Source organism: Papaver somniferum, chromosome 2 (genome assembly GCF_003573695.1).
Source record: "Papaver somniferum cultivar HN1 chromosome 2, ASM357369v1, whole genome shotgun sequence".
NCBI classification, from domain to species: Eukaryota; Viridiplantae; Streptophyta; class Magnoliopsida; order Ranunculales; family Papaveraceae; genus Papaver; species Papaver somniferum.
In genome coordinates, this window is record NC_039359.1 from 132,136,355 (window position 1) to 132,160,254 (window position 23,900).

At 40.6% G+C, this 23,900-nt stretch overlaps 4 protein-coding genes across 5 annotated transcripts; 2 read left to right on the plus strand and 2 right to left on the minus strand.

Annotated features, from left to right (window-relative positions):
* Window positions 1-6,166: 6,166 nt before the first annotated feature.
* LOC113351971 lies at window positions 6,167-7,243 on the plus strand. The gene has a single exon (XM_026595863.1). It carries the CDS (start codon window positions 6,167-6,169, stop codon window positions 7,241-7,243), a length of 1,077 nt encoding a protein of 358 aa, XP_026451648.1.
* A 9-nt stretch (window positions 7,244-7,252) lies between these two features.
* LOC113351972 lies at window positions 7,253-7,870 on the plus strand. The gene has a single exon (XM_026595864.1). It carries the CDS (start codon window positions 7,253-7,255, stop codon window positions 7,868-7,870), a length of 618 nt encoding a protein of 205 aa, XP_026451649.1.
* Window positions 7,871-14,781: 6,911 nt separating this feature from the next.
* Window positions 14,782-15,407, minus strand: LOC113353958. The gene is made up of 2 exons (XM_026597424.1): window positions 15,297-15,407; window positions 14,782-15,207 (listed from the first exon to the last, which is right to left on the minus strand). Exons 1-2 carry the CDS (start codon window positions 15,298-15,300, stop codon window positions 14,885-14,887), a joined length of 327 nt encoding a protein of 108 aa, XP_026453209.1. The 5' UTR covers window positions 15,301-15,407; the 3' UTR covers window positions 14,782-14,884.
* Window positions 15,408-15,710: 303 nt separating this feature from the next.
* LOC113353959 (cation/H(+) antiporter 15-like) lies at window positions 15,711-18,732 on the minus strand. Of its 2 annotated transcripts, XM_026597426.1 has the most exons (4): window positions 18,471-18,732; window positions 18,324-18,335; window positions 17,331-18,202; window positions 15,711-17,151 (listed from the first exon to the last, which is right to left on the minus strand). In XM_026597426.1, exons 1-4 carry the CDS (start codon window positions 18,661-18,663, stop codon window positions 15,976-15,978), a joined length of 2,253 nt encoding a protein of 750 aa, XP_026453211.1. In that variant the 5' UTR covers window positions 18,664-18,732; the 3' UTR covers window positions 15,711-15,975. The 2 variants fall into 2 exon arrangements, with proteins under 2 accessions (XP_026453211.1, XP_026453210.1); XM_026597425.1 differs by having other exon boundaries at window positions 15,713-17,151; window positions 17,331-18,335; window positions 18,442-18,732.
* Between the last annotated feature and the right edge of the window lie 5,168 nt (window positions 18,733-23,900).

Sequence of the window (23,900 nt, forward strand, 5' to 3'; positions counted from 1 at the left end):
GTTCGTGAACCAGTTTCATCAACCGGGTTCGCCAATCGTTAATGACTCGTGAAATCTGGGCGCTACGGTTCGTGAAATGGATTCGACAACCTTTGGCCTTTACCAATTTCAGATCATCGCGGTTCGTGAACTGTCCCACTATGAAGTTAAGGTTTGGGAACTGGTTCGCCAACCTTCCTGTATTCCAGAAACTCATATATCTAGGGTTTTCGAGATGGTTCGCCAACGTACCCATAATCCAAATTACAGAAGTTCTAAATTTCTCTCTTTGATGTTTGAGACCTTCCCAAATGATAAAATCATTGCTTGGAAAATTTTCAAATCATCCAAAACATTAGTTCTTGAACAATAAATTGTTTCAAACTAAGTTTCAAAAGGACCAATGAACATACATTACTTGAATCATATTTCGAGATGTTTAACAAGACAAGCTTGACTCGAAGTTTCTTCTTTGCAATAAAAGAAGTCATACGACATAGTCTCAAATAGATAGAATGGTAAAGCTTGTGAGTAAAGAGAATGGTTCAGTCTTCACATACATTCTTGATGAAGTTCTACAAATGTATTCGTCGATCTTCAGTTTTCGAGGGTGATGTCTGATACTCAACTACCAACTTCTATACCTAGTCCGAGACTTAAATTTTGCCCTTCATAGAAATGAAATAATTTCTTCTTCATCTGGTATCTGAATAACACGTTCGAGTAGTCCATTTTGCATAACTTTTCGACATCTATCCAACGTTACTGCTTCATCTCCAGATTATCGTTTAATTAATTTGCAATAATTAGTTAAATCAAGTCATGAGCGGCTAAATCATCTCTTAACCGGTCGAATAGAGTTGACGAGCATGCAGGTCTTTACAAATTCATTGGTGAAACTCTTTACAATTATTTGGAGTCATTGGCAAGCTTCCCACATCACCAAATCATCGAGCAACTTATAATACAGTACTTCTAAGATGCAGTTGGTGGTGGGCATACACGGACAAACTGAGGCATATTGAATAAGACAAAAAGGATTATTTGGAGTTATTTGTAAAATCTCATATCCACCAATTTTTGTTAATGACAAAAATATTCTTAATTAATTAGTGTTAATTAATTGTATTACTCTTTAGATTAGATTAAGTTATTGTGTTAAGAATTACAATTGTAGTAATTCTTAACACAAAAAAACAAAAAAAAAAACAAAAAAAAAACAAAAAAATTTACAATTGTAGTAGAGAGATTTTTGTCAGGGATAACGAACATTTTATAAACAAATCCAAAATGTTAATTTTTGTTGAAGCAAATAAAGATTACGATGTTGTGAGTTAGGGATGCGTGTTGGAGCACAGAGCATACATTATAATTATTAAAAATAAAAACTTATCATTTTTTGTTTTATGGGCTTCGTATGACCCAGAATCGGCAGGTAAGTTACTTAATACTTGTTGATTATTCTTGATATTATTCGCGAATAAAGAACATAAAAAACAATCGACGGTCATATATGTAAAACCTACCGATTTTTGTTGATGAAAAATTAATCGATATTGTATTAGTTTTTAACCGCTGATCCCGAATGGGGAAAATTTTACTGAAAACCAGCAAGTAGGAGAGTACATAAACCGCCAATTATAGTTGTATGCTGGTGGGACAAAATGTTACTCAGAATCGGCAGGTACGAAAACACATAAACTCAATTATACATGTATGCTTCAATTCGGTGAACTAGAAGGATAACTTACCTGGATAAATTTGTATCTATGGTGATTAATTGGGGCTTATGACTAAAAACCAAAAAAGGTCATTAAGAAATAATCTTTAAAAACCCCTTATCCAACTATTTTAGTTAATGGCTAAGTTGCCCTTGATTACTTAGTGTTAATTTAATTGATTAGTAGTAAAAAATCGTGTTAGGTGTGATATTAACACGTGTTAAGAATCATGTAAACATGAAAAAATTTAGAAATATGAAATTTTTTTAAGAACACCAACCAAGAATCGTTCTATGTTCACATTAGTATCAACCGATTGTAACTTCAAAAACATACAGAAAGTTTTTGAAATTTGCTTTTACCCAGAATTGGTTTATATTGACATGAAAATCAACCGATTATCCAGAATCGGTTTATATGGACATGAACATAAACCGATTTTGGTAATTGTTTTCTTTTATGGGGAAATTATGTGTTGTTAAATGTTGATACATGAAAAATATCACCCCTTAGCCGGGCTAGTGTCCCCCAAAAAGGGAGGCAAACCCAACACGAGACATGGGGACTAAAGCCCAAGTCCACCAAGAACGTGTCTATTAGATGGAAAGGACAAGGGGGGATTAATAGGAAAGAAGAAGGTTTTATTAGAGAAGGAATGACATTAGTAGTAATTAAAGAAGTTTAGGACACATGGCATGATGTCATAAAAGGAAGGGGCTTTTGGAAAGTCTATATAAAGAAGGATAAGGTACAAAGGAAAGACAACTCTCTCTCTCTTGCTATTCTTAGTATTGTGAGGTCATTTGGTGTGGCTAGGACGGGTAGGACCTAAACAGAATTCACCTCTTAACATTTGGAGACCACATACGGAGGCTCGTGCCTAGATCACCATGACACAATCAGAAGGCGCCAGCTCAGGCGCGACGGAGAGTCCAAACATCCCCCCACTTAACCCAGAAGGTGAGAGAGTAGGGATAGTGTCGGACCCAATCACACAAGTAAGAAAACCAGGTACCACGAGCGAAGAATATAAACAACAGGAAAATTAGGAAGCACCACCAATCCATCCTTCTCTCAAATATATGCAGAAGGATCTAGAAGACCACATACACAGAGAACAAGAATTGAGAAAACTCATGAAGGCAGCCAACGCCGAGAAGAGCGCCAAATAAATAACGGAGAACTCGGAGGAAAAGGAAGAAGAGCCTGTAGCTATGACGCAGGAGGCGATGGCAAGATACTTAGAGATGAATTATAGAATTGTAAAGCAAGACAACTACAACTTCATGGCGAGTCCTTACTCCTCCGAGATCACAGAATATCAGTACCCAGAGGATTACACTTCGCCAAAATTCAAGGTCTACAATGGCCAATGCAATGCAAGGGAACACCTCAGTCGATTCCTATCCACTATGAACGATTGCTCAACTGATGGGAAATTATGCCTGAGAAAATTCCCAAAGTCGTTAACTGATACGACATTCACTTGGTACGATAACCTAAAACCGGGAAGCATTGGCTCGTGTTCGACCATGTCCACACTCTTCCTTAGAAAATTCTATTCAGCAAAAAGGAAGGTCACAACTATAGACTTGAGCAAATGTAATCAGCGCCCAGGCGAGGAGATAGGAAAGTACATTTCCAGGTTTCTCCTTCTCACCTTGGATTGCCACGAAGATGTCAGGGAGGAAGCGCTAGTGATATTTTTGTAAGAGTAATGACTCCATACTTTAAGAAGAGATTGGTCAATTTTCGCTTTCCCACATTCGTAGAACTGGAAGAAGCAACCGCAAGAATCGCCAACTGCATTGAGGAACCAAATTCAGATTACATCTGGCGGAACTCAGTTAACACCGTATCAACCGTGCCTAGAAATACTTGTGCAAATAATGGTCGGGAAGGTTGGAGTACGCAGACACTTCCACCACCCTTTCCCTGCAGCAAAGAAAAAATTGTGGGATTATTGGAGAAATGGATAGCAAACAAAGAAACTCATTTTCCCCCAACAAAGACAGACCCCAGCGCCATCGACACAAATGATGCCAGGTATTGCCATTTCCACCGCAGGATACAACATCCTACGACCGACTGCTTCAACCTTCGGAGGATGTTCCAGAGAAAATTGGCAATAGGAGATATTAAGATGAACGATCCGGAAGGTGGAAAAACAATACAACACCAAGTCATGATGATCGCCCATGATCCAAGCAGAGACGTCTGGAAACCATGAGATGACAATGAGGAAGAAGTATGCGAAGTCGATATGGAGAACCCAACATTTGCAAACACAGACAGTGTGGCTAGCCAGTTCTCTAAAACGGTGTTAACCCAACATTTCTTAGACTCACTCGGCTTCAGCGAAGATCAGGTCAAGGAAGCGTCCAAGGCCATAACGGCTATAGCAGCGGGAAAACCCTGTGGACTCCTCTCCGAGGAGGAGATTTTGTTCACAAATGAGGATATCTGCTATCCGGGGGAACACCTTAGACCTTTATATCTCACGACGTACATCAACAGGAAACCGCTAAAGAGTGCTTTCATCGATGGAGGCACGTACCTGAATCTAATCTCAATGCATACGTTAGACGTTCTGGGTGTGCAACGGTCTGCAATCAAAATGCGAGTTACAACGGTGAAAGGGTTTGGAGGACATGCCCAGACATCCATTGGGATGGCAACCTGGTCATGAAGGTTGGTACCATCCGAGGGCCTACACCGTTTTATGTATTAGAAGAAGATACTACGTTCCATGTGTTACTTGGGCGGGGATGGTTGCTTAATCATAGGGTGGTCGCGTCAACATACCACCAGTACGTGAAGACTAACATAGGAGGCAAGCATTACCGAATCCCTACCACAAGTAACCCCTCCGACCCAGAGGAAGCATATATGGCGGACACAATTTTCTATGACACACCAAAATAAGAAGAAGAAGTGCCGGAAGTGCAACTCATCCCGTTACCAAAATGGGGAGAGGAAGAAAAACCGGAGCCGGTCAAGTCCATGTTTAGTCCATCCAGGCTGGTGTTTCCAACAGAAAGGAAGAGGAAGCAAGAGGAGTAACCCAGCTTTCAGCGCTTTCCCAAGCCAGATGGAGGGTACGTGTATCGTTTGTAGCAATTAACCGAGGGAGTGTCCGCGAATGTGCAGAATCACACCGATATACTAATGTACGAAGCGGAGACTCCTGATGAGAGCGTAGAGCAAAGTGTATCCGAGCTTCCCTATAGCACAATTGATGATGAGGAGTTACAAGACCATATGACAGACACTACCGCCAAGGTTGCCGAAGAACGAACACCAGGGGACCTCACTGTGGATAAAATGAAGGAGGTCAATATAGGAACGCAAGAAGACAAGCGCCTTATCACGATAAGCAAGAGTTTAGATAAGGAGGAAAGAGAAGCCCTGATCGCGCTACTCAAGGACTATAAGGACGTCTTCGCCTATGACTATGACGAGATGCCGGGTCTAGACACCGATCTTGTGGTACACAATCTCGGGGTATCTCCTGAATTCAAGCCCGTGAAACAGAGAAACATGGAGTTCCCTAGGGCCATTGATCTTGCAATAAAGGAAGAAGTGGAGTGATTGCTAAAGGTCAAATTCATCAAGCCTATCTAGCACCCCACTTGTCTAGCTAACATCGTACCTGTGACAAATAAAAACGGGAAAGTCATATGTTGTGTAGATTACAAATACTTAAGCCGAGCATGCCCGAAGGACGATTTTCCGCTACCAAACATCGATATGACGCTAGACGCAACAAGAGAAAAAGGGAGGTACTCCTTCATGGACGGCTTCAGCGGATACAACCAAATAAAGATGGACCTCTCAGACGCAAATAAGACCTCCTTCCAAACTCCGTACGACAACTTCTATTACGTGGTGGTGCCATTTGGCCTAAAAAATGCTGGCGCCACGTATTAACGCGCCATGACGTCCATATTCCACGACTTGCTGCATCGGACGGTAGAAGTGTATGTCGATGATATCGTGGTTAAAACACAAGAGGCCGAGGACCACACATCTCACCTCAAGACGACTTTTGAGAGATGCAGAAAGTAAAAACTCAAAATGAACCCCCTCAAGTGTGTCTTTGGGGTAGCATCGGGAAAATTCCTAGGCTTCGTCGTGACTAGCGAGGGAATCCGAGTGGATCCGAGCAAAGTTGAGGCGATCACGACGATGGCACCACCATCAAGCACGAAAGAGCTGCAAGCTTTCATAGGACGGATATTGTACATTCGACGCTTCTTTCCCGGTCTAGCGCAGCTAATGACTGCATTCCTCCCCCTACTAAAGACGTGCCCTTTGTATGGGGGGAAATATATTGCGCCGTGTTCGATAAAGTAAAGCAATGCCTTGTCAGCCCCAGGATCCTTAATCCCCCAATACGTGGAGTCCCTCTCTACCTCTATACAACATTTACCAGCTCGGCAATAGGCGCAGTCCTCGCACAAGATATGAGAGGGAACGAGTTATCGCATGTCAATTATGTCAGCCGGGTTCTGCGAGATGCAGAATTAAGATATTTGCGCGTGGAACAGGCGTGCTTAGCTTTCATATACGCAACGCAGAAGTTACAGCCTTATCTTTTGATACATGAAACCATCGTAGTAGCGGCGGCGAAACCTATAGCTTACTTAGCTTCGAAACTTGTCCTAACGGGAAGAACTTCCCGGTGGCTACTACAATTGTCGGAGTTCGAGCTCAAATATCAACGCCCAAATGCAGTTCGAGGACAAGCAATAACCGATCTCATAGCAACGTTTTTTGGAGAAGGGGATGATGAAGTGCACGAATATATACCCGGAGAAGTGGCAGCCACAGACATTGACAAGCCCTGGACCATGTTCTTTGACGGGTCATCATATGGTACTGTCGGAGGCGCCAGAGTAGTATTTGAAGCACCACAAGGGGATCTGCTCTCATACTCGTTCAAATTGGACTTCCCATGTAGTAACAATGTCGGGGAGTATGAAGCACTGATTTTGGGACTCCGAATGGCGAAGGAGATCAATCTAGGGAGCCTAGAAGTTAAGGGTGACTTGGGGCTCGTGACGAACCAAGTGAATGGAGACTTTCATGTCAAAGAACCGCACTTAGCGCCCTATCGGGCAGAGGCCCAAAGATTGATGAACCAAACGGGGTCGACTCTAGACCATACTGGTAGAGGCCGAAATAATCACGCGGATGCCCTGGAAACCCTGGCGAGCAAAGTAAAATTGAATGGCGAGGAAGAAGGCACTTTCACGATACGAAGAAAAGAGCTGCCCAACACTTGGAAAGAGGACCGGTCTTTCGAGGAAACAGACGACTGGAGGCGGGTATATATTGAAGACCTGACCAGGATGGATGAAGGAAGAGTAATTTCCACCCAAGACTTGAAGCAATTCTTAGTGATCCAAGGAGCCTTGTACTATAGGGCAGACGGAGGATCCCTTGCGAGGTGTGTGAATAAGAGAGAAGCTGAGAAGCTTCTCCAGGAGCTGCACGCGGAAACATGTGGGAAAACCGGCGACGTCCGCCTCTACATGTAACTTCAAAGGATGGGTGTGTATTGGCAAAGCATGTCATCTCAAGCGGCAGCACTCCAAGACAGCTGCGCCGATTGTCAAGCTCCACCGCAGCCTGCGGAATTCTGCGCTATCGAAGAAGAAGATTGGAGGAAACCCTACATCGATTTCATCCAGCACAGGAGGTTACCCAGTGACAGGCAGGCGACTCTAAAAATCCAAAATAAGGCAACGCGTTTCTTCATACACGAGGGCGTCCTTTATCGCAGAAGCTATGGTAACGTCGTGTTACAGTACATGTCGGATCGGGAGGCGTTAGAGGTAATGACTCGGTCTCACGATGCTGAACATCAGGGGATGCGGAAACTGTTCTTACAACTTTATGAGGGAGGCTTCTACTGGCCAACCATGAAAAGCGATACCGCGGAACATGTTCGAAAATGCTTAAACTGCCAGACACATGGAAATATGATCCAAGCACCTCACACTCTACTACGCAACATAGTGACACCATATCCGTTCCATAGCTGGGGACTCGGCCTCACAGGACCGATTAACCCGATGTCTTCAAAACGCCACAAATACATAATAACAGCCACGGAGTGTGCATCCAAGTGGGTCGAAGCAATACCCCTTAAAGATTACACATGAGCTACAATAGATGCATTCATCAAGGAGCGAATCATTTACAGGTTCGGCGCACCTATGATAATCAGGGAAGACAACGCAAAATCGTTCGTGAATAATGACGTGATTGACTTTCTCCGCCATTACAATATAAGGCTCCACGCGTCAACTCCCTACTACCCCAAAGGGAATGGGCAGGCGGAAGCGACTAACAAGACGCTCATCCGGATCCTTAGCATAACAGTGCACTATCATCATAGAGCATGGCATCAACAACTGCCATTAGCGCTCTGGGAATATAGGATTTCGAAGCGCAGCTCCACGGGAGCATCACCTTATTCTCTAGTCTACAGAGAAGATGCGATATTGCCTGCAGAAATAACGATCCCATCTGCAAGAGTAGAAATGGCTAGCCACACCACACTTGACAAAATAAGCCACCTCGCCCATTTAGACACAATAAAGGAAAGAAGAGCGCGAGCGGAAATATTCGCGGAAGCATACAGAAAGCGCGCAGCTAATTACTATAACCAGAGCGTCAGGGAAAGAGCATTTAAGGTGGATGAGTTAGTCCTGAAGATCGCCCCACACGTACAAAGAAACGCCAGTGATGGAAAGTTTGCTACAAATTTAGAAGGCCCGTTTATGGTAATGAAAGTGGTAGAAAGTGGATACTACAAGCTTAGGCGTATGAACGGAACCAAAGTCAAAACGCCTATTAACGGCAAGTGGTTGAAAAAAATTTATGCGTGAAGTCGCATCATGTAAACATCTGCCCAGAGCAATAAAAGTAAGTTATCCAACATGACGTATCTACAGAAAGGTCTCAGGACATCCAAAGGTGCCTACTTGACTGATAAATTCATAAAAGGTCTCAGGAGAGCCAAGGGCGCCTGATCGGCTGACAAATTCACAAAAGGTGTCAGAAAATCCAAAGGCGCCTGATTGACTGACAGGTTCACAAAAGTTCCTAGGAATGTCAAGGGCACCTAGTTGACTGACAAATTCACAAAAGGTCTCAGGAAATCCAAAGGCGCCTGATTGACTGACAAATTCACAAAAGGTCTCAGGAAAGCCAAAGGCGCTTGGTTGACTGACGAATTCACAAAAGGTCTCAGGACAGCCAAAGGCGCCTGTGCCTGGTTGACTGACAAATTCACAAAAGGTCTCAGGAAAGCCAAAGGCGCCTAGTTGACTGACGAATTCACAAAAGGTCTCAGGAAAGCCAAAGGTGCCTAGTTGACTGGCGAATTCACAAAAGGTCTCAAGACATCCAAAGGTGCCTGGTTGACTGACGAATTCACAAAAGGTCTCAAGACAGCCAAAGGCGCCTGGTTGACTGACAAATTCACAAAAGGTCCCAGGAAAGCAAAAGACGCATGATTGACTGAAAAATTCACAAAAGGTCTCAGGAAATCCAAAGGCGCCTGATTGACTGACATTCACAAAAGGTCTCAGGAAAGCCAAAGGCACCTGATCACCTGACAAATCCGCAAAAGGTCTCGGAAAGCCAAAGGCGCCCGATTGACTTTCCTCTACCGACAACATCACCCGTACGAAATAAAAATGAGGGGGAGTAGGAGCATTTCACTAATGCCTACTCTACCCGACTCTTTCGAAGGGGGAGTAGACGCGTTTCACTAACGCCCCCTCCTCACACCGGCACCTTCTCAACAAAAAGAAAGGAGAGTAGACGCGTTTCACTAACGCCCCCTCCGGCACCTTCGCAAACAAAAAGGAGGGGGAGTAGGCGCATTTCACTAACGCCCACCCCACCTAGCGCCTCTTTAACCAAAAAAAAAATATGAGGGGGAGTAGGCTCGTTTCACTAATGCCCACCCCACCCAACACCTTCTCAAACAAAAAAGAAAGGGGAGTAGGCGTGTTTTACTAACTCCCACCCCCGACACCTTTTCAAACAAAAAAGAAGGGGGAGTAGGCGCGTTTCACTAACGCCAACCCCACCTAGCGCCTTTTTAACAAAACAAAAAAAGTGGGGGGAGTAGGCGCGTTTCACTAATGCCCACCCCACCCAACACCTTCTTAAACAAAAAAGAAAGGGGTAGGTGCGTTTCACTAACGCCCACCCCCGACACCTTCTCAAACAAAAAAGGAGGGGGAGTAGGCGCGTTTCACTAACACCCACCCCACCTAACGCTTTTTTAACAAAAAAAAAAGGAGGGGGAGTAGGAACGTTTCACTAACGCCCACCCCACCCAACACCTTCTTAAACAAAAAGAAGGGGGAGTAGGCGCGTTTCACTAACGCCCACCCCACCTAGCGCCTTTTTAACCAAAAAAAATGGTGGGGGAGTAGGCGCGTTTGACTAACGCCCACCCCACCCAGCACCTTCTCAAACAAAAAAGAAGGGGGAGTAGGCGCGTTTCACTAACGCCCACACCCGGCACCTTCTCAACAAAAAGAAGGGGGAGTAGGCACCTTACTAGGGAGTTAACCCTCTTTTATCAGTGGTAACCCCTCATAAAAGAGGAAGGGAGTACGCATACCCCTCTCACGAAAAAAAAGAGAGAGAGAAACGCGAGAGGATTGAAGTAAGCGCATTAAAAAAAAGAGAAGAAAGAAAGGGAAGAGAACAGAGAAACAAATACTCCAACTTAAAAGCAAAAACTATTCATGTTGATTCAAAACAAATACAAAAGGGAACATAGGAACTAAGTGTAGCGTCCGTTATTACACTGGGCAGTGGCCAAACGAAGATCCTGATCAGCTTCATGCACCAAATGATGGATGTCTTGAATAACCCCATCCTCAGCTCCAGCTTCACGAGCAAGCGAAAGAGTGTCCTCATGCTCATCGTACTCTTTACGAGATTTATCCTGACGAATCAATCGAAGCGTCCATAACAAACCCGCTTCCTCTTTTAGGACTAATAAACACGCCAGTTCGTCCTCAAGATGGAAGTGAGGTACGAGCGTAGACGCAGCCGCTAAGGTCAGAGTATGTCCAAGAAGTGGTGAAGTTGTCTGATCGGAAATCCATAGATGGCAATCGGAAATGGAGCGATCTATTGTAGCCATCAGCATCGTCGAATCTGTAAATAATTGATTGGACGCGTCGCGAGCGGTAATAGCCTCGTCCAGCGCTTGCTGGATCCCTAATGGCACGCGAACTGATGGTTCGACTTGCTGAGCAGTATGGTACGCCTCATGTTGTAACCTAAAGTTTTCGCGCTTGGCATCTCTATTTACCTTCCTCTGCTTTTGAAGTTCCTCGATTTTGGACTTCACAAGCAGAAGTCGCTTCAGTTCACAGCGTCTGAATCTCGCCGAAACCAACATGGGAACAGGTGCCAAGGATAATACATATCCGTGAAGAGAGTCGGCCATGCAGGCAATATGATTGACCAAGAGAAGGAGAAAATGAAATTGAAAAGAAACTAGTAAACATACTAGGGTGAAGAACTGTATATAAAGGTGAAGGGTGTGATTCACGATGCAGTTACCGTCCATACCCCCCCCCCCCTTTCGTTACATGTGGAGATACGTGTCGATTCACATTGACAATGGAGTACAGGAGACGATGCTCCCGAGGCAGCTCTGGGATACCTTCTACAGGGAAGGAAAAATCGAAACGAGTCCCGGGGACTTAGAGATCAAAGACCAGCAGGGAAATATCCACGAGACAGAGGGGTAGGGAAAGTAGAAATAGGGAAAAAAAGCAAAGAAACAAACAATAAATAGCACTAACATCAAAGAAAATCCACAAGAGACAGAATACCAAAACAAGTGAACAAAAAAAAAAGATAGCAAAATAAGCCACCCAAAAACGACACGCACCATTAACTAACTATCAACTCGCGACAACGGGCAATGTTCATATCCACGGCTTCCGCCATTAAACGCTCCTCATCAAACTGAATGGTGGCCTGAGTGCCTTCATGTTCATCACACTCCCTACGTGATTTGTCTAAGCGAGTCCTCCTGAGAGCCCACAGCGCCCCCACCTCTTCTTTTAACGCTAGTAAACGCGCGAGCTCATCTTTGGGATAGAGCAAGTTTACAAGCGCTGAGACAGCCGCTAGGGACAGAGTGTTCCCCGGGAGCCGCGTAGTCACTTGGTCAGAGGTACACGAACGACAATCAGCGATGGCATGATCTATAGTTGCTGTCATTAGTGAGGAGTCCATGAGAAGTGAATTGGCAGCGTACCGAGATGTAACATCGTCATCAAAAGCGTGCTGAATGGTAGATGTCATGTGTCCGGCCCTCTGAGCCGCCTGATGCGCTTCATGACGTTCCGCGAACTGGGCACGCACGGAGTCCCTTTTTGCTAATCTGTGTTCGCGAAGCGCCTTAATTTCGGCCTTCACTAGCAACAGGCGCTCCAGTTCCGCATCCTTGAACATTGAGACCAGTGCAGGAATAGGCGCTAAGGATAAAACATACCAATGAAGGGAATGAGCCATTTAAGTAAAGTATCCTACAGGAAGAAACAAAAATGAAAAACGAGGTGTTTGAAGCGGATGATCGAATAGAAGGAACGATACCTATATATAGAGGAAGTGTCATTATAAATAGCATAATAACCGTCCCGCTGCATGCGACGCGTGGTGATCGAGAATGAAGGATGATTTGACTATCGGGTCATTTAAAAATTGACCCAATAGTTAGGGGACTAATGTTGATACATGAAAATATCACCCCTTAGTCGGGCTAGTGTGCCCCTAAAATAGAGGAAAAACCAACATGAGACATGGGGACTAAAGCCCAAGTACACCAAGAAAGTGTCTATTAGATGGAAAGGACAAGGGGAGAATTAATAGGAAAGAAGGAGGTTTTATTAGAGAAGGAATGTCATTAGTAGTAATTAAAGAAGTTTAGGACACATGGCATGATGTCATAAAAGGAAGGGGCTTTTGGAAAGTCTATATAAAGAAGGACAAGATACAATGGAAAGACAACTCTCTCTCTTGCTATTCTTAGTATAGTGAGGTTATTTGGTGTGGCCAGGACGGGTAGGACCTAAACACGAATTCACCTCTCAACATTAAACATCAAATACAACTAACATTTATTCTACTCCATACATATACTCGAGTTAAGAATGAGTATGATTTCATACTTATTTTCAAATCGTTTGAGAAGTCATACTCGTTTTCAATTCGAGTATAAAATTATACTCGTTTTCAAGTTGGGTGCAAAATCATATGCATTTTCAATTCGGATATAACCCTATTTTCACTTGTACTCGAACTGAAATCGAGTATGATTTCATACTCATTTTGTGATCGAGTATTAACTAGAAGAAAAAAATGGGTTAACTAGAATCAGTTTATATGGTCTTTCACATAATTCGATTCTAGCAAAAAAAAAACATACAAAAGACTAGATATTCACATAATTGGTTTATATGTGAGGCACATAAAGACCGATTCTTGGTTTCTCTTCAAATCCAAACTTGGACTCAGAATCGGTTTATGTGTGCATTAGCATAAACCGATTGTGGTTGATGTTCATCATATCAACCCAGAATCGGTTTATGTATGTGTACACCAAAAACTGATTCCTGGTAACATCAACTACAATCGGTTTATTCTAGTCCACTAATAAACTGATTCTGGGTTGATTTTTCGGAAAATTAGATGAAGAAATTTCAGAGATTCATGGTTAAATTGTTGTTGAGTTTCTCTAAAGCAACGGATTAAAGGGAGTTAACTCAATCACTCGAATTTGTTTGTCGCCGATTTTTTTTTTCAAAAACCAAAAAATAGAGAATTGAATTGTTGTTTGTGATTAGCTTTTAATTATTTTTTTTTGATGAATTGGATTTTAATTTTTGTTTGAAGATTGTTAATAGAAATGATTTAGATTTTAGAATTTGTTTTAGGAATTATTAAGAATGTATAAGGGTAATCTAGTATATTAATACACTTTAGACACCCGTTATCATTCTCTATCGGGTGGATGAAGAAATCCATAGGCCCCAATTAATCACCATAGCCACAATTTAGCCAGGATAACTTAGTCTCGTTACACCATTTAGGGACCACACATTCTTTTCCTAGCTAAATTGGGGGCCACGAAATCTAATTGGGAGCCATGCACTAGAGGACAAAAAAGGTCACCCCACCCTAATTTGGGCCACCCCTTATCAATTTTTTCTAAATGGCTAAAAAGCCCCTGCATAATTAGTTATAATCTTAATTAATTAGTGATAATCTTACTTAATTAGAGTTTAACATTTTTTTTTTTCAAATTTTTTGTTTATCCATATGTGTATGAAAAACCACTGAGATCATGGATATTTTTTTTATTTTTTTTTGCCCAGATCAGTATGAAAAATAGTCATGGTATTGAAGGGGTTCATTGACGACTCTAAACAGTCGTTAATGTTTAGACTGTTTCAGCGATGATTTAAACAGTCGTTATTTTTTATAAAAGAGTCGTTATCTGACTGCTGCAGTCGTTAATGTTTCAGTGACGACACTAAACAATCGTTAATGTTTCGACAATTTTAGGACGACTGTAAACAGTCGTTATTTCTTATAAAAGAGTCGTTATCTTTTCAAAGAGTATTTAATGGCGGAAATGTACGACAGTTTGGAATCGTCATATAAAAGATCAATACAAAGGGTCGTTATTTTTTTATTATGTATATGACGACCCTTAAAGTCGTTATTGTCTTTGAAGCGTCGTTAATTAGGGTCGTTATTTGAAGAAAAAAAATTACTCAAGGATAAAATAATATTTTCATAATCAGATGAATACGCCCCTGAAAATTTTGGGGTGCAAATAAAATATCATGGCCCCCAATTGGATTTTATGGCCCCCAATTAAATTAGGATTCTTTTCCCTTGGATGAGACTAGAATTCGTGTTCACAGATTAACCCATGTACGCTCCAACTCAGCAAGCTTAGTGAAACGTTAATCTCTGTGTTGGAAAAATCTAATCAAGTTAAAGTACATATCTTTGATTCATAGAAATCTATGTAATATCATTTATTTTAATTATTAGTAATACAATTTACATAAATTCTTGGAGTTTAACATACAATGAAAATTCCGTGGACTTCCATTTTATTTATAATGAAGAGGAGCGGACCGTCGTACCGGAACAGGAGGAGGAGAGAAGTATGGAGTTGTATTGGCCTTTGGAGGAGGAAACCGGTTCCTAGACACACGTAGCATCCGTGCTCGTCCCATCTCTGCTTCCACTGTTGATCCATCACGGACAACCATCATCAACTTTCGAGTAGGATATGGATGACCACTACTAATGGCTTCTCCATGAACATAAGAAGAATTACTAACAGTGTTTTCTCTGATCTCTACTACACCATATATTATCATAAACAACATTACTAGAAGAACAATACTTGTACTTCTTCTAATCAAATTTGCTGCATATGAACCGGAAGAATCCATTAATTCTGTAGAAATTGAAAAAATGTGAACCAAGAGAAAAAATTTAAAGGACGATGGTTGTTACCCATTTTCTTGTCTCTCTTTCATAGAAACGAACTAAAATATGATGATGTACTTTCGGTATTACTGAACTAGGTTCTCATTTGGCTCATCGCACCACTTATGATGATCTTTTGACTTTGAGGGACTTATTAGCTTGAGTAGTTAAGTGTCAGCCTAACTTGTCTAAGTTCAATTAAGGCGGCCAGTTTTTCTTTGCAAGAAACTTCTACCGTGTAATGTTTTTTTCTACAGTGTTAGCCAGGTGGATGGTTAATTTACGCGGTTTGTACCAAGTCTTAAGAGTCAAAAGATTTCTAGAGAAATCAAGGATACACTGATCATTTGTTTGTGCCGAAGTTAATATTTTGTTTTCAGAGCTCTTGTTTTTTTAATGTCATAACTGCAAGGACCGGCCTTGCAATTGGCCAAGGGCAGGTCTGCGGAAAGCTTATTCATAAGGAAAGTGCAGAAGGGTCTCAGACTCTCCCACAATGCATATAGAACTCATCTAAAAGAGGAATCTGCACTTCAAATTTATATTTAAATATGAAATTTTCACGATTTTGTCTACTAGAATTTAGTTTCGTTTCTATGGAACAATTTTCTTACGATACTTGGTTGAATGTGCACATCAACAGAAAGAAGAATTGCTATTATACTGCAACGGGTCCGAGTAACCCCATTTAGCTATACTAACTACCCTAGGCTAATTCACCAAAATAATATTTAGGGCTATCGAGCAAGGTTGAATCAACTGAGGATTGTTGCTGAACCACCAATATCGATCCATTACAATTTGAGTTAGATGAAGCAAGCATGTCTCCAACCAGCCCTAACTCTGGGAACTCACTCCACTCCTCTAGACCTCGAAGAAGATCTGATGATGAGTTTTGGTCATGGTCTTTTCCCAGTATTAAAAGGTCGAACGAGTGTTCGATGGATGTGATCACCGTAACGATCCCTATACTGTCTTTCACTTCCTCTTCTCGGTACACTACATTTTCATTACCTACACTATACTTCTTAAAGTCATCTATACTATGATTGTCTAACATGTCCGCATTTGAAGCTGGATCCGGGTTCTCCCTGCGAATAGAAAACCTGAATACCGTTAGTTTCACGCTACTGTTTTCTCCCATGCGAGCACCATAAGCTAGTGCCTCTCTATCATCTTCACCACCCAAGAAGATTACTGCAACAAGATACGGAGATTTGTCGTTTTTATTTGATGCTTGCGCTCGCTGTGGTGACCCTCGATCTACTAGGAGACCAACAGAACAAGGGGCCGTCTTAAGAACGTTCTGGTTCACTTTTCTGATTGATGTGGGCAAGTGGGACGTACTACTGAAACTTGGATGATGATGGAAAGGTAAGATTATTAAAGATGTTCTTCTCTCGGACGCGACCGAACAAATATCATCATGCATTGTACTGTAAGGTGAGATTGCAGTGAGCGAATTTACAGAAACTGTCCCCTCGTTTTGTTTTTCGTAGAGTTTGAAGGCATTGATTATGTGAGAAGACGGGTTAAAACTGTTTGAAGAATCTTCCTTTTGGCTGTTCTTATGAGTAACAAGTAGAGGTGATGCTCGACCTTGAAGTGGTATTAGATGGAGCATGTAAATGCAGATAGGACCATATGTTGTTGGATGAGAAGCTTCAAGGACATTTAGGATGGTGGGGACATTTTCGTTGTGGTAGATGCAGGAAAGTATCCGAAACTCTACATTCCGTTTGCTGCAGTTCTTGATAGTTCTTTTCTTGTATGCATTGCATCTTCTCGAAGGGTTGTACAGGAATTTCACCGATGGCGAGATTGTTCCAGTTACAATCACCGCTGACAAAACCAGGCAAGTGTAAATGCGCTGGCTAATAAGCTGCAAGTATAGTAACACTTAGCAAAAATTAATTAATGTGATAACCTTACGAGGTAGAATCCGTTGACGCCACTGTTATGCCCATATTCTGCTTCTTATAGGAGAATAATGGCAGGACAGTGGTGTCGATGGATCCTAACTCATGAAAAATTTAGTTGTAGTACTATAGATATGTTTACCTTAAGACCGACTGCCCATACCCAGAACTCGATATCTAATACTCCTTGGACATTCATGATTATCCCTAGCCATAAGGCATCTTGGTAAGGCACTCCGCAGTATAGAGCAGGCAGGAGTGACCCTAAGAGCTTCCCTAAGAAGCTAATAAAAACTATGAACTCCAAGATTAGAAACTCTTGTCGCTGTATTTCAAAAACGTTCACCTGGAGTGTGGAGGAGATAATAAAGATTGGCAGGAGTATTGATTTGACGAAACACTCGAGTCTATCTTCTATAGCAGCTCCTAATGGCGGTCCAGCAGGAACAGCCAGACCTAAGATTATAGGTCCAAGCAAGAAATGCTGACCTACAATCTCCCCAAATAAGGAACTCAACAAAACCATCACAAGTATGGAAAATATGTAGCCTTCCTTTATGCATTTCTCTTCTGGTGTGTTTCTGATTATCCAAAACATTATCGGCCGCAAAATGAAAGTGATGACTAGCACCAGGAAGCAACAACTCAAAATTATCCATATACACGCATTTGATTTCTTGGCTTGTATGCTCGTCATAGTTGTATAATTAATGAATAGAGAGCACCAGCTAAAAAGTCCACTTATCATTGACACTGACATTGCTAGACGCCCGATCTCCGAACTGAGGAGCTGCAAATCATCTAAGAAGCAAGCCACGACATGGAACGAGCTTAGCGACATTAGATGAGCTACGTTGTCAAAGGATTCAGCCACTTTGTTATTTAACTTTACGTTATGATGTATCATCTTAGAAACCGATAAGTTAAGGCATAAAGGACAGAAGAAGCAAAATAGACCTATAAGCCATCCCTTCTTCCCTGACCTCTGAAGCATGGTTAAGTCTGTCTTCACTCCTATAAGGAATAGAAAAAACATGGAACCAAAGTACTGACAGTTATCAAATATGTACATGGAATTCGGAGGGAATATTCTATATTTGAAGAGCCCGGTGCGGCCAAAACACGAAGGACCTACCATTATCCCACCCTGATCCATGCAAATTCAAAACCGTTCATTAGAAAGGTGCGAGAAATGCATGTGAATGAGTATTTTCAAGGAGAGGAAATGTGAAAGAATTAATCAAGAAGCATACAATCATCTGTGAGATAAAAGAAGTCTGACCGATAGGTTCTAACAAGGACTTTACGGTTGATGTAAATAGGCAAGCAACGGCTATCTGCATGACGAAAACAGGATATATGTAATTGAAAGGATCATCTCCTTGCCATATGCTTGAAAGTTGAGCGCTTACAATATCCACGCCGCAGAACATCGTCATATTGTCGGATATCATTACTGAGGTTGCAATCTTCATTTTCCAAATTTTTGTAGGATATTTTAAACCTGAATTTTGATTGTTGCTGAATTGTGTAAAATTATTAGTTAAGAGTGCAAAGAGGAAAGAAAGAAGCCTATAGGGAATTAAAATGATTTAAAGTATAAATCCTCTGAATTGTAGGCAATTTGTGGACCATTACCAACCCTGTACTTGTGGAGATATTTCAGGATTGCTGGAACATATTTGGCTATTTTTTCATGGAGATCTCACTTTGGGTGGAAGTGTGGAAATATCAATGCGATGTCGGTTCTAAATCAATGTAAGTTCTCAAAGCAAATGCAATTGTTATTGGTGCAAGCCAATTTTTCCCATGTAACTTTTATCTCATGGTTACTGTTAGGAATTTGCGCCCACCATGGGAATGATAGGATGACCAAATCTTAAAAACGGATGGGCGGATGGGCAAATGCTCATTTGTCCCTCGCGACAATGCTTCTGTTGCGCAGCGGCAAAGCTTCAGATACACATTATCCCCATTGACACTCAACGACTGTGACTACAACTGAAGTTTCCCATTCCCTATATGTATATATGCACTTCAACTCTCATCTTGGCTCACACTTACTTTCTAATCACATGAAAATTTCTTCCGATCTAAACGTTTATGAAAAATTCCATCACCGTCTCAGCCTAGATCATCCCAAACTTTCTCTAATTTATTCTCTAAAAGAAGATGAATCTACTTGTAAGAGTATTTTGGGGAAAATATCGTTTGGTCATTTTTTAAGTGGTCTCAAGTCAGTTTGGTCCTTTCAGAAATCACCTTTTCCATTTGGTACATAATTATTTAAAAATATTAAATGGACCAAAGTACCCTTTCGTGTTAATTCCTACTTGTTTTTTGTGCAAAGTTCATTCTGTCTGATGAACTTCGGAGTTCATTCCTTCAAATGAACACCTAGTAATTCAACACGAGTTCATTCTTTACATGAACACCTAGTAATTCAAGATCTAAAAACAGAGTTCATTTTTTACATTAAAACCATAGTTCATTCCAGAAATGAACTTCGTCATCTTCATCTTTTTCATCAGCAGCAACAACTCATCTTCATCATCTTCATCGTCTCCATCATCAGCAGCAACAACAGACGAAAAAACATCAAAATCTTCATCACAAACCATAGTTCATTCCAGAAATTAACTTCGTCATCTTCATCTTCTTCATTAGCAGAAGCAACTCATCTTCATCATATTGGTCGTCTTCAACAGCAACACGAACAACAACAACAGCAGATCCAAAAATCAAGAACAAAAGATCCAAAGTGATGATGAAGAAAAAGAAAAAGATGAAGAAATCAAAGGATTTCAGGGTTCTTTTGTGGATCCGAAACTGACCCAAGCATGTGAAGATGATAAAGATTCATCATCATCATAAATAGCAGCAGAATCTTTAACATCACCATCTTCATCATCAAAACAGCAGCAAACATCAAAAAAAAAACCCCGCAAAATTGCATCGTATTCATCATCACCGTTCATCTTCTTCATCACTAGCAGAGAAAAAAAAATGGAGAGAAGAGAAAATCATTCATCATCTTCTTCTTCATCACTAGCAGGAAAAAATTGGAAAAAGGTGAGAAACTAGATCTGAAAACAGGAAGAGAGAGAAAGTAAATCTGAAAATAAGATATTTTCTAAGGTCTTTTTCTATATATGTGGTCCCAAAATGATACTTCTGTCGCCACACAATGACAACTACATCATCCATGACGTCATCCTAGAACCAAACCATAATTTCTAGGACCAAACTGTAAAATATATTTTGAAAATGGACCAAACAGACAGTTGACTCAGTCAACTGAACCAAACTCTTTCTGATATGTTATTTCTAGGACCTATTGGTATTTCCTACATATATTTTACATTGGATGCTATTAGTGGTGCACATTTAGAATTGGAAATAAGGGACGCTTGAGAGGAGTAGGATGTAGACGTTATTAACTTCCTTGAGTTTTCTCTTGATGTTATTTATTTTGTGTTAGCTTTTTTGGAGATTTTTGAGTTATCTTTGCGGTTATTTTTTTAACCCTTTTGGTTTATGGGGGTGGGGGCCTTGAGCCCTCCTTGTAATTACGTTGTTTTTTTTTGCTTTAATAAACTATTGGACTTGACAAAAAAAAAAAAAAACACAACAATAATACTTGTCATGATTTGGAAGGATTTTCGAGTCATTTTCATATTGTGGAGATTAGTCCCACATTATATGGGTTATCTAAGATCTTATGGTTTACAAGCCTTGGGCAACCCAACCTTGCAGATCATTTTTTTTTGAGAAATTCTAATTAGATATTAGTAACACTGTTGTGGAGTTGTTTTCATATTGCTGAGATTTTTCCCCAATTATATAAGTTATCTAAGATCCTATGGTTTATAATCCCTAAAGATTATAACCTTGCAATCCAATTTTCGATGTTAGTTAGGCCCATGGACTTAAATATGGTATCAGAGCAGACAATATTTGTGACGAGTCTAATATCATTGCCCATATTATGCGTCATCATATCCACCTGTTAGAGCTAACTCTAGGCTACACATGAGGGGTCGTGTTGAGATTAGTTTCACATTATATGGTTTTCTAATATCCCGTGGTTTATGTCCTTGAACAACCCTAACCTTGCAATCCGGCTTTCGAGGTTAGTTAGACTCACGGACTTCAATACAAACTATCATTAAATAAGTGAGTGAATATGTAATTGTTGTCGTGCAAATGACTTCGAACAAAACAACCTGTGAAATTGATATTGTTATGATCCTTAATTTGTATATTCCAAATTACAAGAATAAAGATGTAGAAAGGAGTCGCAAAGATTACGCATCTAGGGTTTCCAATACAAAAGTTGTTTCAACATTACCTGTTTCTCAAGCCTTACATTACCCCAACCTCTTAGTACCGATATAGGCGGTGTTATTGTATTTCCAAATTCCAATCTCAATGTTCATTATAATACCACAAAAAATAAAAATAAATAAATAAATGAATAAAAGGTGTGGGCCAAAAGAACTCTAAGCAAACGAGAAAGAGTAAAAAAACCTAAAATGGATCATAAAATGAGTTTAACATGAGCGAATACATGGGAAACAAGCATAAAAGCGAACTTGATAGATCAATACAAAGTGGTTTAGCTATCAAGCATCTTTAAAATAAGTCGCCTCTCGCAGGAGAAACATTAGAGTAATTTTAACAAGAATAAGTTTTTATCAATGAGCACCTTTGTAATTGAAGATGCATATTTCGTGTCCTGGGAGTAGAGATTTCGTTTACGTACTTACACAGAGTTATGATCTGATGATTCGTATAGTTGATCACCAAATCTGATCAATTATGGTACTTTTACAAGTGACTATCGCGATTCGCGCGAGTTAGGGGATTATGGTATCAAGAGAGAGAATCACTGACAAATATTTCTTATTGATCGGTAAAAGTTGTGCAGATTGTACTCGATTTACAAGCATAGTGTTTCTGGCTATTTATACTAGCGTAGATATCATGAAGGATGTATGCCTAATTGGAAACCGCCTTAATCTAGTTGGAGATGACGTCATTATTCACTCAAATACTAATTTTTTATCGAATGATCTCCTCGGCCTGGGTAGCTCTCCTTTTCAGGTGACTCTTACTCCAGGTCATGGGCTCTTAGTCCTGACTTCTAGCTGTGTTTATGGTCTTTATCTTCATTGCGGTCTCCAGAACTCAGATCGGGCATGTAGTTTAGTCTTAGTCTTCAGGTTGTGGTTACGAGAATATGATGTCCTTTAAGTCTTGCACGTACTAAAGACTCGTCTGACCGACCTCGACCTAGGTTATCTCTCAGCATTCTAGAACGTAAGACATGTACAACTATTAGTATTGGGTAGATGTTGTATTTTATCATCTGCATATTTTCCCCCGGTTTACTTAAAGTTTGGTCTTTGACTGTACTTTATGTAAACTTTGATTATTTTTTTCTGCTCTGCAGCAGCTCATATCGTTTTTTTACAGCTAGAAGAGATGTGGCTTTCGTTTTGGTGTAAATATTATATTTACAGCTGATCTCAGATAAAAGATAAAAATTAGTTTTATTTTGGGTTGTATTACCTAAATTTGGGATCTTTGAGATTTATTTTTGATATGATATGCCTCTCTTTCTGTTAGAGCACTGCTCGGTCGAAGTCGCAACTGTTGTTATCTCAAGCTTGTTTGTTAAGTTTAGTTAATCAAAACTATATACTTGATTTCTAGTCTACTTATTGTTAGAGCGTGCTAGGTCGAACTCGCAAGCGTTGCTATCTCAAGCTTGTTTGTTAAGTTTAGTTGTCAAAACTATAAGTCTTGATTTCTAGTATACTTATCGCTATGTCTCGGATTAGGATAGAATGTGTAGTTGAGCTTTATAATTCATGTCGTTCATCGATTGAAGACGAAGAACTACTAAGGGGAGCTTGTGGAACTTCATCAATAAACGGTATGTGGAGACTTGAACTCATCTATCACTCAGAAGTCTATTTCTATTCTATCTCCTATTGAGACAAAAGTCGTATAACTATATAGACTTTAATTTATAAACATTTGGTATTTCGAGCTAAGTTTATCTCGCTTACATAAATCTAGAAATATGTGTTGGTAAGTTTTCACTTTAACCAAGTTCATCTTTTATTCTTGACGAAAGTCAAAAGATGAGCATATGAAAATCGTCTGGTAACATCTTACATGATTTGTGTGAGACAGTCATTTGATGTAGACTCGGAATGTTTCGTATTGATTTATTGATCACTTGAAAATTTCTTTGAAGCTAATAGTTTGTGTGAGACAGCTATTCCCGTCTTCTAAGAATGTTTCAATGATTAAAATGGAGTTTAGAACAATTTACCATTGATTGGATATAGCACAATATGCATACTTGTATGCTAACTGTTGCAAGTTATTCCAAGTCCGGGAACCATAGTATGCATACCCGTATGCGTACTGGTTTAACAGTTGAAGTCCAGGAACTTAGTATGCATACCCATATGCGTACTGACTTAACAATTCAAGTTCGGGAATTTAGTATGTGTACCCGTTTGCATACTAATTCAACTGATGCTGGTAGTGAACGACAGTGTGCGTACCCGTTTTGCATACTGTCGAACTGACCAGATCCGGGAACTCTAGGTATGCGTACCCGTTTGCATACCTGAGTGGGTTAAGTTTTTAAATCAGTTTATTCGTGAACAAATATATTATATAATAAGGAATA

Bases quoted from the DNA above. Each gene is read 5' to 3' on its own strand.
- LOC113351971 (XM_026595863.1), top strand. From the start codon at position 6,167: ATGAGAGGGAACGAGTTATCGCATGTCAATTATGTCAGCCGGGTTCTG.
- LOC113351972 (XM_026595864.1), top strand. From the start codon at position 7,253: ATGGGTGTGTATTGGCAAAGCATGTCATCTCAAGCGGCAGCACTCCAA.
- LOC113353959 (XM_026597425.1), bottom strand. From the start codon at position 18,663: ATGAAGATTGCAACCTCAGTAATGATATCCGACAATATGACGATGTTC. The intron at 18,336-18,441 runs GTATGCTTCTTG...TGCATGGATCAG, and splicing joins CTTTTATCTCACAGATGATT to GGTGGGATAATGGTAGGTCC. The intron at 17,152-17,330 runs GTAAACATATCT...CTATACTTGCAG, and splicing joins TATGGGCAGTCGGTCTTAAG to CTTATTAGCCAGCGCATTTA.